Source organism: Populus trichocarpa, chromosome 9 (genome assembly GCF_000002775.5).
Source record: "Populus trichocarpa isolate Nisqually-1 chromosome 9, P.trichocarpa_v4.1, whole genome shotgun sequence".
NCBI classification, from domain to species: Eukaryota; Viridiplantae; Streptophyta; class Magnoliopsida; order Malpighiales; family Salicaceae; genus Populus; species Populus trichocarpa.
This window is the reverse complement of record NC_037293.2, coordinates 9,053,876-9,066,876: the sequence shown is the minus strand read 5'-3', so window position 1 is coordinate 9,066,876 and position 13,001 is coordinate 9,053,876. Positions and strand designations below refer to the sequence as shown.

The 13,001-nt window shown below is 35.4% G+C and overlaps 1 protein-coding gene across 4 annotated transcripts; it reads left to right on the top strand.

Moving 5' to 3' along the window:
* Positions 1-1,557: 1,557 nt before the first annotated feature.
* Positions 1,558-12,513, top strand: LOC7490030 (autophagy-related protein 2). Of its 4 annotated transcripts, none has more exons than XR_002983791.2 (15): positions 1,558-1,959; positions 2,260-3,365; positions 3,663-3,811; positions 4,298-4,473; positions 4,589-7,759; positions 7,871-7,983; positions 8,642-8,849; positions 9,185-9,298; positions 9,859-9,966; positions 10,068-10,200; positions 10,664-10,869; positions 11,213-11,409; positions 11,526-11,716; positions 12,044-12,133; positions 12,216-12,513. XR_002983791.2 is itself a non-coding variant. In XM_024608849.2 (13 exons), exons 1-13 carry the CDS (start codon positions 1,756-1,758, stop codon positions 11,596-11,598), a joined length of 5,958 nt encoding a protein of 1,985 aa, XP_024464617.2. In that variant the 5' UTR covers positions 1,558-1,755; the 3' UTR covers positions 11,599-12,121. The 4 variants fall into 4 exon arrangements, 1 of the variants encoding a protein (XP_024464617.2); XR_002983793.2 differs by having other exon boundaries at positions 11,526-11,952; XR_002983792.2 differs by lacking the exon at positions 12,044-12,133.
* The last annotated feature ends 488 nt before the right edge of the window (positions 12,514-13,001 follow it).

The window sequence follows — 13,001 nt, the reverse complement described above, 5'->3', positions numbered from 1 at the left end:
TAAAAAAAATTAGATACTACATAAAAATATCGTAGACATAATTAAAAATACAGGGGTATTACTGGAGACTTGTAGAATTATATAAAGATAGACAAAATCATCCACCTCTTGTCTATATTATTTCGATAATAACAAAAACTTTTTTAAAACTAACTAATTAATTTGGTGAATTTATATTTATATATGCTATTCATTAGTCAGAGTAGTAACTTCTATCATCATCTAATATCAAACCATAACTAGCGAGTAATAGAGATATAAATTCACTTAATTAATTGAATAATTTTTTTTACTATTTTTTTTGTTTTTTGGTTATTTTTTTCTATTTTTGGATGAAAAAAAATAAAATATAGCAAAATCAAGGTTATTTGGGATACATAGACCCACTTGTACCAAAGATAACTAACATGTCATGTTGGAAAGAACTGCATATTTGTTTTTGCTAAAAACAATTATTTGAAATGTAACGAAATGCAGATTAAATAGCTATTTTAATTAATTTTAATAATTATAAATAAAAAAGTTTATATATGCATTTAATTAAATAAATAAAAAATTATATATACCAATAAATAAAGTATTAATGATTCTATTCGACTCGTCATGGTTGAATATCTTTTTTCAAAGCAAATAAATAAATATGTAGGTGTTATTAATGTATTTTTTGACATCGAGTAAAAAATATAATTATAAATAAAAAAATTCATGTTTATATATAATAAAATAAAGTAGAGATCATATGTGTTAATAAAAACATATAAGATCTTAAATTAATTTTTAACATAATATAAAAATAAAAAATATTGCAATTGTTATAGTGAAACACTATTTACTTTTAGTTTTGTATAATATATTTTTGTAAAAAAAAGTGTAAGGAAAAAAAATCACAAAAAAATTACAAAAAAAATTACTATAAGAATAAAAAAATAGTATAAATAAGTTAAGGGTAGAATGATAAATATTTAAAGTGTAAAGAATAAAAAAATAATATTTTTTTTAAAAGAAAAAAGTGTAAAGAAAAAAAAACTAAAATAAACATTATAAAAGGATGAAGATGAAAAAAAAATATTGATAAATAGGTTAAATATAAAATGAAAAATATAAAAACAAAATCTACTTTTTTTTTCTTCTAAAAAACAAAAAAACAACAAATTTACTATCACTACAGAACCGTTACAATAAAAAAAATTATTTTTTTAATTATATTATTTTTACAGTGAAAAACGGTTTAGTATATGTATAATAATACTCCTTGGTAAAAAACCTCAAAGAAATCAGATATAGGGATTAGAAGATTTTTCAGTTGTTCGACTGAAGGAAGCCTCGGGAGTGTGAAGCTAATCTAATTTAAATTACCGTTACGTAAACGACTTAAGAAAATTACCGTTAGTACCCGTAGCCGTGCGAATTAGAAACGAGAAACATTAAAAAATGAACTCTATAAACCAAAATAATAATAATAATAAAAACTCCACACGCAACCTCAAAATCCAAGACAAATAAAAAAAAAGAAAAAGAAAAAAAAGACCAAAACACAAACAAGTAGTCAATCAATCAATATCTTTTTGTAATTTCCAATCATACCCGTCTCTCTCTCTCTCTCTCTCTCTCTCTCTAACAAAACCCAATCCTTCTCTATCTCTCTCCTTCTGTCTCTTGATGGAAGATAATTCTAACAATTCATCTTCCATCACGAACCAATCCCCATCCCTAACTTAACAAACCTTAATTTACCGCCCAAATTCACAATTCACGATGTTTTCGTGGAATTTTGCGAAATCGGCGGAGGCGGTACTGTCGCGGTGGGCGATGAAAAGGCTGTGCAAGTTTGTATTGAAGAAGAAATTAGGGAAGTTTATATTAGGAGATATTGATCTTGACCAGCTCGATGTTCAACTCGCTGAAGGCACTATTCAACTCAGTGATCTTGCTCTCAATGTCGATTGTCTTAATGAAAAGGTAAAACATTTAATTCAAGTTTTGTTAAGCTGCAAAATTTGCTTTTTAAAGTTTGTTAAGGTAAAGGTTTCAGTTACATGTTTCTTATCATGCTTTTTTATTAATTTTAGCGGCATAAACAGTTGGTCATGTTTATTAGTTGCTTCAAATTAGATAACATTTTAGGGTCCTTTGTTTAATAATTTGTTATATTTGTTTATGATATATATATAATTTTTGGTTTTTGAATTGTTTTTAATTGAGGTTTGAAGGTTGTTTTCTCACTGGAGCAATTTTATTTGTTTGGATTGAGTTTTCTAGTTTGGGGCAGCGGCATCCGTGATGATAAAAGAAGGGTCAATTGGCTCATTGTCGGTCAAAATGCCATGGAAGGGTAAAGGTTTTCAGGTTGAGGTGGATGAGCTTGAGCTTGTACTTGCACCCTGTTTGAAGAAAAGGAATTCACCAGCTGACGACGAGACTAGTAGTTCTAGTCAAGAGAGTAGACATGGGCACAAGGAGGTGGGGAGGTTTGGGAATGATTTGATGGAAAATGCTCAAAAATCTAGTTTTGTTGACGTTCATGAAGGCGTCAAGACAATCGCAAAGGTGGTGAAGTGGTTTTTGACTAGTTTCCATGTAAAGGTTAAGAAGTTGATTGTTGCATATGAGCCATATTTCGAGAAGGATGAAAAGAAGGTTGGGTGTCAAGAAACTTTGGTCCTCAGAGTACCTGAAATAGAATGTGGAACCTGTGTTTCTGAAGATGCTAACTTAAGTTCTGATGAAAGAGTTGAGAACTTTCTAGGCATTAGTCAGTTAATGAATTTTATTAAGTTTCAAGGAGCAGTGCTTGAACTTCTCAAAACAGATGGTGTTGACAATCAAAGTTGCAGTCCATGTGTGTCAGATTCAAGTTTTAGTGAGCAATTTTCAGGGCGCTGCCGATCAAAACCTACAACTCCTATTGTGACAGGGAAAAAAGGTGGATTTTCAGGGAATTTAAAGCTAAGTATTCCTTGGAAGAATGGTTCATTAGACATTCACAAATTAGATGCAGAGGTTTGTGTGGATCCTGTAGAATTAAGACTTCAACCAAGCACAATCAAGTGGTTCCTACTTTCATGGGAAACTTATAAGAATATTGATCAAGATGGCAGGGGGGATGCACATTATAAATCAACCGAACCAGTCTACTTTAATTCTTCTTCTCATTTCCATTCTTCGTTATCTATCCCTGGTGTGGTTGCTAATGATAAAGTGAGCCCTGTTCGTGGTAGCCTTACATCTGCCCTTTCTTCTTTCACCGGGAAAGAATCAGTTAGTGAAGCAATGCTACCTGGATCACATCTTATATCTGACTGGGTGCCAAATTCTATTCAAAACGAGAAAGATGGTATCCAAGAAGAATTAGACCTAGGAGCAAGGTTAGTGTATGTTTCTTGCTATTGAGTTCCATACACTTTTTTTTATCACTCTACCACATGGAATTATGGTACACAAGCACCTGATCTTCTAAACACTATGGGTGTTTATCAAATTGCACAATTCCCCTAGTACTCTGGAATTTTAGAATTCAGCTTTGAGATATGCTTGGTGAAGAGGATTGTAATTCTGCAAATAAATATCAATCTTTAAGTCCATAAAATCTTTTGCATCTTTAATTCCATATTGTATTTTCTTTATGCAGTTTTGGTAATCTGAGTTTCTTGGCCTATTTGCAGTGTGGACCAATTTTTCGAATGTTTAGATGGAATGAGAAGTTCACAATCAGCTCTGGGAAGCAGCGGGATGTGGAACTGGACATGTTCTGTTTTCAGTGCATTAACTGCAGCATCCAGCCTTGCTTCTGGATCTTTTCAAATCCCTTCTGGTATGTGCACTTGTTGCCATGTTTAGTCTAAATTTTGTGCACCATCTTTTCAATCTTATCATGTATGTTGCTCCTCATGTAATATCTTGGATATAGCATGTTTCCCGCATTGCCGTATTATGATATAACTTTCATTCTCATTTAGAATCTAGTTTATTATTCCATTTGGCATCATATTGTTTCATGGGATATATCTGGCTTATTAGAACATATACATTCTTAATACATATAAAGTGCATCCATTCAGCTCTTTTGGTTGGTGGACTAATGATTTTGTTGTGTTTATATCTTTTCTTACTAGCGATGACTGTTGTGCTGTTAATGCCTTGCTGTAGACACAGGAGATATTCATTGCTATGTTTCCAGTACAACATTTGTATTTGATGAAACTTATTTATCATGATAAGGTTTTCAGACTTCAATGGTATTTTTTTTCAGATATCTGACCAGTACTATAATTTTCCTTTCCTTCTTGACCATGTGCAGAAGACCAGCATGTTCAAACCACCCTTAAAGTGACTTTGGCTGGAGTTTCTGTCTTGCTATCCTTTCAGGATGAAGATCAGGAATATCTGTATGGTCAAAAGAGTGATCAGAATACTGTTGGACTGGAGATTCGTTGTCTTAGTGCAGAATGCAAAGATATTTTTGTTGTTTTGCAGGTAATATTTTCCTTGAAGAATTAGAATCCTACTATGATCTGCATAATTATTTAATCTTTATTGGTTTTCTATGATATTCCTCTATGCTAACTGGATAATTTGGCAAGGTCAACAGGTTTGTCCTCAAGAAATGAGGTTTGAAGGAACAGTGAAGTGTATTGAGGTTATTGATTACTTGTACGATAAAAATGATGCCATGAATAGTCACTCGACGGAGTTTAGCAACAGTCAAACTGTTTTGATCCAGAATCTGCAATCTGAAGTCCAAGGTGTTCTCCCTCCATTTCCTCATTCAGATGAATTAAGTACATTAATTGCACCAGGAGTTCCATTTGGAAATGCGACCAAGATGAAACTGCTTGGTACCTCAGGTGTCACTCGGTGCCAATTTACTGTATATTCTGATTCGTCAGATGGAAATTTTACTGGAACAAAGTCATTTTCATTGCAACTGCCGTTGTTAATATTCTGGGTGAACTTTGCTTCAGTAAACGTGATACTGAATCTTCTGAAGGATGCTGAAAAGTCTGTTGAAAGGAGTATCCAGAGGAATGGATTTCCATCTGTCAATAAGAAGCATGAATCATCTCATGGAAATATGAAAAAAGGTTCAAGTTCTAGGGTTTCAACATTGACCTCTACAGAAAATTTGCAAGGTAGTATATCAGTCCTTAAGGCGAGGGTAATACTATGTTTCCCATTTGTAAGCGGTGGAGATATTGGAGGCCACTCTCCCTGGAATCAATTTATTGCTGTTGATATTTCTTCACCGTCGATCTTGGAAAGCCCAACATCGAATTCCAGTTCGTGGAAAAGGCATGCACCAAGGACCATATGTTCTTTGCATTTGAATGTTAGTAATCTCAAGGTTTACTTGGTCAATCCAGCTTGTAATGATGATGGAACTACCTTGTCTACTTTGATGCCAAGGTATAGATTTTGTGCACAGAAGATTGTGTCTGTGAGTAATAGAGCTGGTTGCCTATGTACAATTAGTATGCTTTGGCAGGAAGACCCCGTGACTGGTCCTTGGATAGCTGAGAAAGCCAAGTCTCTGGCAACTTCAGAGGAATCCAGGAGCAGGAAAAAAATCAAGGTGAAAGGATATGAATTTGCTAGTGCAACTGCTGCAAAGGATCTAGGAGACATAAATTTGCAAACCAGAGAAGAGTTAATTTTGAGCTCTGCATTCTTCTTGCATGTTCATCTGCTTCCTGTTGTGGTGGATCTTAGCAGTTCTCAGTATAGAAATTTGCATTGCCTTCTAGATCAGATGATTAATGGATTATCAGGCATGGCCTGCAATGTAGACGGTGTTAGGGAATTGTCTCCAGCCAGTCAAACATCAATTCTTGTGAAGTGTGAATCAGTAGATTTTTCAATTAGACCAGATATAAAGGATGACATAAAAAGTTCATTGCAGAGTGAACTTCCTGGATCATGGCATTGTTTAAAACTGAAAATTCAAAAATTTGATATGCTGTCCGTCTCAAATATTGGAGGTATCAGGGGTGCCAATTTCTTTTGGCTAGCCCATGGAGAAGGTAAATTATGGGGTTCCATCACCGGAGTTCCAGATCAAGAGTTTCTTCTGATTTCTTGTAGCAACTCCACTATGAAACGTGGAGATGGAGGAGGTTCCAATGCATTGTCTTCTAGCTTGGCTGGTTCTGAAATTATACACATATGGGATCCAAAGAGCTCACATGATTTTACATCTGTTAGTGTCAGATGTGCCACAGTTATTGCTGTTGGTGGTCGCTTGGATTGGCTGGATGCAATATCCTCCTTCTTCATTTTGCCCTCTCCTAAAGTGGAGAAGGCAAACAATGAAAATCTGGCAAAGGGGGATTTGAATGCCCCTTCTGAAACTTCTTTCATTCTAAAGTTGGTTGATATTGGAATAAGTTATGAGCCTTACTTGAAGAAGTCAGTGGTTAGGGATCTTCATTCCGAGTCTGGCTCCTCATATTCCATAGAAGAAACAGGTGAGCCGCACATTGCTTGTCTATTAGCTGCATCTTTGTTTTCTCTTTCCAATACAACAACGGAAGATTCTATTGATAATGATTACAAAATTAGAGTGCAAGATGTAGGGCTTCTTCTTGGTGCAGCACATGAGAATATTGGTGGCACTCATAGTGTGGAATATCTTCATAAGATGGGTTATGTGAGAGTTGCCCATGAGGCCCTGGTTGAAGCAATTTTGAGAACTGACTGTAAGAATGGCCTTCTCTGGGAGGTAGAATGCACAAAATCCCATATTTATGTGGAAACTTGCCATGACACTACTCGCGGTCTCATGTGCCTGGCTGCTCAATTCCAACAGCTCTATGCCCCTGACTTGGAGGAATCAGTTGTGCACTTGCAGAATAGGTGGAATGGTGTTTGTCAGACCCAAGAGAGAAACGAGTTCAATGATGAAGGTCGGATTTTCAATCATGATTGTGCGCCTTCGACTTCCCAAGTTCATGCCCCTACTGCAGATACAAAGAGTAACCTTGGGGTGGTTGGTTTAATGGATGAGATATGTGAAGATGCATTTCACTTGCATGGGATTCAGGCATGCCGGTTTGATTCCAGTGGATCAGAAATTCGTGTTTCACTTGATGAAAGTCTCCTCGGAGAAGCTTGCAGCCTAAGTGTTGAAACTCCTGACTTCTTCTCAAATGATCTCTCTTATGATTGGCCAGTGCCTTTAATAGGCCTGGAAAGTAATCAAACCACATTTCTACAGAGTGGTTCTTTCCCAGAATTTATAGAAGGCTATTGTGTGTCTGATTTACGCCCGTTGTCAGAATTATCCATGGGCAGGCAGTCACCACCTGAAAAACTTAAATGCATATCCAAGAATTTTGGCAATGCAGATCATGGAAGAGGAAATGGTGGATGGTATGGGGATGCCCCTTTGAGCATTGTTGAAAATCACATTTCTGGAGCAAGTAGTGAAGCTAGTGTGAATCAGGTTTTGGAAGACCAGCTTCCAACTTTGCATTCTGCAAGATCTGATGATTTTGGGAAGGCCACAGGACGTGTACTTTTTAAGAACATTGATGTGAGCTGGAGAATGTATGCTGGTTCTGACTGGCAGGCATATAAAAAGAATAGTGATCCATGTAGTCATACTTGTGGAAGGGATACAACTGTTTGTCTAGAGCTTGCATTGTCTGGAATGCAATTTCAATACAATGTCTTCCCAGTTGGTGGAGTATGTGCATCTAAGCTTTGTCTCACAGTTCAAGATTTTCATCTTTCTGATAAGAGTAAAACTGCACCGTGGAAACAGGTAATATAAAATTCTCATCCATGATATTTAATTATTTTGTCATTATTATTATTTTTTTCTTATAAATGATGTTTGAATTAATATACATGTATGTTTTTTTTGCAATGAAAGATACTTGGATATTATCATTCAAAAGATCATCCTAGGGAATCCACTTCAAAAGCATTCAAGCTGGACTTGGAAGCTGTCAGACCAGATCCTCTAATCCCTCTTGAGGAATACCGGTATATTTTTCACAAGTCATGATTATTGAGTATTGTTTTAGTAGATGCTTTGATGTGTTACATCTCTGTTTTTGAAAGCACTGTCATACTTTTAGCTGAAAAAAATTTCAACATGCAACGATTGATGTGGTGTTTTTTTTTTTTGGATAAGGCTATAGAGAATTTTGGCTGTCAGTGTTCATGACAAGTCAGGAATGGAAATATAGATGTTTTAAGCAATTGTTTTGTTTCATGTGTTTGATTCCTAAATATCTTAATGGGGTTGGCAATCCACCCTATCCTATACATGTGTTCTTTTATGATCTTACTCAAAATATCAATCGCTGTACATATTGGCCCTCTGCATCATTATATCACAATTACACTTCATGAACTAGAGTCAACCTTATAACCGTGGTTTTTATTTTATTTTATTTGTTATAGTGTCTTAATGGGGTTGGCAATCCACCCTATCCTATACATGTGATCTTTTATGATCTTACTCAAAATATCAATTGATGTACATATTGGCCCTCTGCATCATTATATCACAATTACACTTCATGAACTAGAGCCAACCTTATAACCGTGGTTTTTATTTTATTTTATTTGTTACAGTGAAACACACTGTTTATAAAAGTGCTGACTCAGTGTTAATCGTCACATTTATTCCTTCCAGGTTACGCATAACTCTCCTTCCTTTGCTATTGCATCTACATCAAAGCCAACTCGATTTTCTCATTAGCTTTTTTGGGCCCAAAAGCTTTTCAGCAGGCCAGTCTTCGGATCAAGATCAAAATTCAGATGGTGTAAAGACTTCTGCAACAAATAGCTGTAATCTTGCAGGACATACAATTGCAAATGAAGCATTGCTTCCCTTTTTTCAGGCCAGTACAATAGGGACCATGCATGCCATTCATCAAATGACATGATATCATTACATTACATGTCCTTTGTGTTAAGATACCATTTGAGTGCCGTCATGTGAACTGGCCGGGGAGATGGCTAGCCACCACTCAAGGGATTGTTTTACTTCCATGCTTATTCTCTGATGGCCTGAATTTTCATTGAATTATTGCATGAAAAAGAAGATAGGTTTGACTATAAATAATTGAGCTAGGCCACGATTTTCTTGATTTTATCTGTTTTCAGTTCTTTATCATATTCCAAGTTTGATTTTTTAAAGTCAATTCTATGTGCTGATCACATTAACTTATTTCAGAAGTTTGAAATATGGCCCATTATTCTTCGAGTTGACTACAGTCCCCATCGTGTTGATCTAGCAGCATTGAGCAGTGGGAAGTATGTGGAACTTGTGAACCTTGTCCCCTGGAAGGTGAATATTTTGTTATTCCTGTTGAATTTTATGAAGTTCGGTTTGGTAGTTATTAGTGTTGATGTTTGTTGATGGAAAAAATCAGTTTTGTGGACAAGTCCTGCTTACCAGCTCTGATTATTTATGTGTTCTTCTTTCCACTCTTGTACATTTGATAATAAGTTTTGTAATTGATTCATCATAAAAAGACACAAGTAACATTCAAATGCTTTCCAGCGGGATTGGGTAGGGCACAAGCTAATTTTTACACCGCGTGTATCTTGCTATTGGTCTAAAATGCCTGGCCTTCTGTTTAGTGTATTTTATGGCCATACAGTAATAGATAGAGGTCTGTTACAATTTCAGATGGCAGGGATTTTTTTGTTCGTAAAAAGATGACAGCAGATCAATAATTCTCACTCAAATATTGTTGTTTTGCATCTCCAATCATTTCCTTTTAAACAATTATTAGAAAAACAATTATTCAGTCAATTCCCTAGACAAAAAAATGCTGCACAAAATATAACTTTTGAGAGTTGCCAGTTGGATGTTCTCATCACTATCAGTAAATTTTGATGCAGGGGGTTGAACTACAGCTAAAACATGTTCATGCCGTTGGTGTCTATGGCTGGGGCAGTGTATTTGAAACAATTATAGGGGAGTGGTTGGTGGAGATCTCTCGAAATCAGGTCTCAGTAACATCAGACATACTACTTATTGGGAACTCTTATGATTCATTTCTTCTATCAAAATGTTTTATGGTGTTTATTTATCTCTCTCATGCTTGTAGATGCATAAAATCTTGCAAGGCCTTCCTACCATCCGGTCCCTGGTTGCTGTTGGTTCTGGTGCTGCAAAGCTTGTTTCCTTGCCTGTTGAGAGCTACAGGAAGGATCATAAAATAATCAAGGGAATGCAAAGAGGCAAGTCATTTTGTGTTGAACAATTGTTTAGTCTCTGGCAGTAAAATTTGGGTTGTTGCATTATGTTGTAAATGTTACCAGATCATTGTGTGTATCACATGATGACATGAGGTGCTTATATTGCATGTTTGTGGTGAACATCTCTATTTGTCACACACACACACACACACACACACATCCTGTCTAATTGGTTCGCTGTTTGTTTGCAAGATAAAATTTTGATCATGAAATTTCTGCTAGGTTGCTCAATAATAATAGAACATGCTAGATCTGACCAGCATGTCATTAATATTATAACTCTTTTGGCGCTTTATTGAATTGTCTCTGTTTCAATTGTTCTATGATACTGTTTTCCTCCTTGACTAATTGTAATTTGTGTTTTTGCATATATTTCTGGTTAGAATGTCTTGACCTCCAAGTTTAATAAATGAAAGTAATCATTATTGCTAATTCTCTTTCCCAGGTACAAGTGCATTTCTAAAAAGTATATCGCTTGAAGCTGTTGGATTTGGGGTGCATTTGGCAGCTGGGGCTCATGATATTTTGCTCCAAGCAGAGTATATTCTTACAAATATACCTTCTCCTCCTGTGTCATGGTCTGTACAAGCCAAAACTAAAGAAAATGTAAGATGCAATCAGCCAAAAGATGCCCAGCAAGGAATTCAACATGTAAATTCCTCAACTTGCCTTGCTTTTTACATGGTTGCTCCTTATGCTTTCTGTAACACTTGAAAAATTATATGCTGGTATCATGTAGTTTTGGGTGCATTTTTTTTATAGAAATAAACAGATAGGAATTTTACGGCCCTAAAGACCATCGTGCATTGGAGTTGGTTTTTGATTGCATGGAATGGTGTAGGAGGATGTATAGCTGACCAGACCCAACTAGTTTGGGATTAAGGCTTAGTTGCTATAAAGAGCATTATACATCCATATGTTTGAGGAAATAAAACAATGTATCAATGCATGCAGTGTTTGTTCCCCTAATAAAGTTGTTCTCTCAAATCGGCAGGCATATGAGAGTCTCAGTGATGGCCTGGGAAAGTCCGCTTCTGCTTTAGTGCAGACTCCATTGAAAAAATATCAGCATGGAGCCAGCACAGTAACTGCCCTGGCAACTGCTGTACGGGCTGTTCCTGCTGCTGCCATAGCTCCTGTTTCTGCTTGTGCAGGTGCAATGCATTGTGCTCTTCTTGGCCTTAGAAATAGGTCAGTTCCTCTTACTTTACCTTTTGGTTCTGATTCTGATTAGATCTAGTCATTTTCCAATTTAATGAGATGCAATCTTTTCAATCATATATTTACTCTGGTGAGGATGCTTGCAGCCTTGACCCTGAACACAAAAAAGAGTCCATGGAGAAGTATCTGGGTTCTTCAAAGCCAAATGACTGGGATTGATTGAAATGCCTGAAGAGACCATTGCATGACTACAGGATAGAAGGATTCTTGCTGCCCTCTTTACAAGAGAAGGTCACTGGAGATCTTGTTTGTCATCATCATAGCCAACATGTATAAAGTGAGTTGAGGACTCTACCACTTGGTCTTTTTTGAAGACTTTATAACACTAAATAAAATGGATCTTGCTTCAATGGAATGAGAAGCAACCCGTTTATGTCGGTGGTCCAAGTAAACATGGCATAGAATTTCTGGTTTTGGCATTCTGCTGATGATTATTTAGCTGTGAAGGTGTTGATACCTGTGAATTGTGCTGAGTGACTTTTTCTATTTTTCATTGCTCAAGTATCTATCAAGGTTTAGAATTTAAAATTTTCATTATCAAACTTTTATATGGTAGTTAGAAATTCAAGAAACTATGCTTTGATATATCCATTGTTTGCTGCAGGGTCTCTAGCAGTGCATAAAATCAAAAGACAAGCATTTAGGTTTTTAAACGTTCTCCTTGTTGCAAAGAAAAAAGAAAGACAGTCATCCTGTAGGTTATAACTTGTTTATTCCCAAGCCCTCTTGTCCTTACTATCAGAGTCATTTACTCTGGATTTATTTTGCTGTTGCAGGTGCGCAGTTGACAAGACCATCAAACAGATTCTTTTCCATCTGGATGGCTTGGTAACATCGTACATTTTGTAAGTAGTCACTGATGCTTTTAAGATTTTAGCCATACAGATTGAGAATTGTAACTATAGCCATCCATCCAAATTGGTTAGCGGGTGATAGAGAAAATTACACATATTCTTTGATCTCCATGACCACAAGGTATGTTGTTTCTATTTCTTGTACAAAATTCTAGTGTTTTTCTGGGGAAAATACTGTACATAATCCATTTAATGCTTAAAGAATTGCAAGGTTTGATCATTTAATGTAGTCATCCGGTTAAACCTCTTTATAGGGTCTCCACCCTTCAGCGGCATATTTAAAACTTTTTAAAACTGGAGAGAACTTTTTAATTTCTATTATTTCTTTTTAGAAAGCTTAATTATAAAAAGCAGATATTTTTAATTATAAGATGTATTTTTTTATTCTTAAGCAAGCACTGCCCGCACGCAATTAGACAGAAAAAAGAGCTGAATTGTTGATATAACTTTTTAAATAGTGTAAATATGATTTTTTTTTCTTATGTACACTTCAATGAGAAAATATTTTAAGAAATTTTTTGTACCTTAATATATTTAATATTAATACTTTTTGGCTCTTTTAAGAAAAATATTGAGAAAAGTAGTCGAGATGAAAGAAGAAATCTTTAAATAGAAAAAAAATGTGAGAGCTAAATTGTTGATATAGCTTTTTAAATAGTGTAAATATGATTATTTTCTTATGTGCAGTTCAATGAAAAAATATTTTAA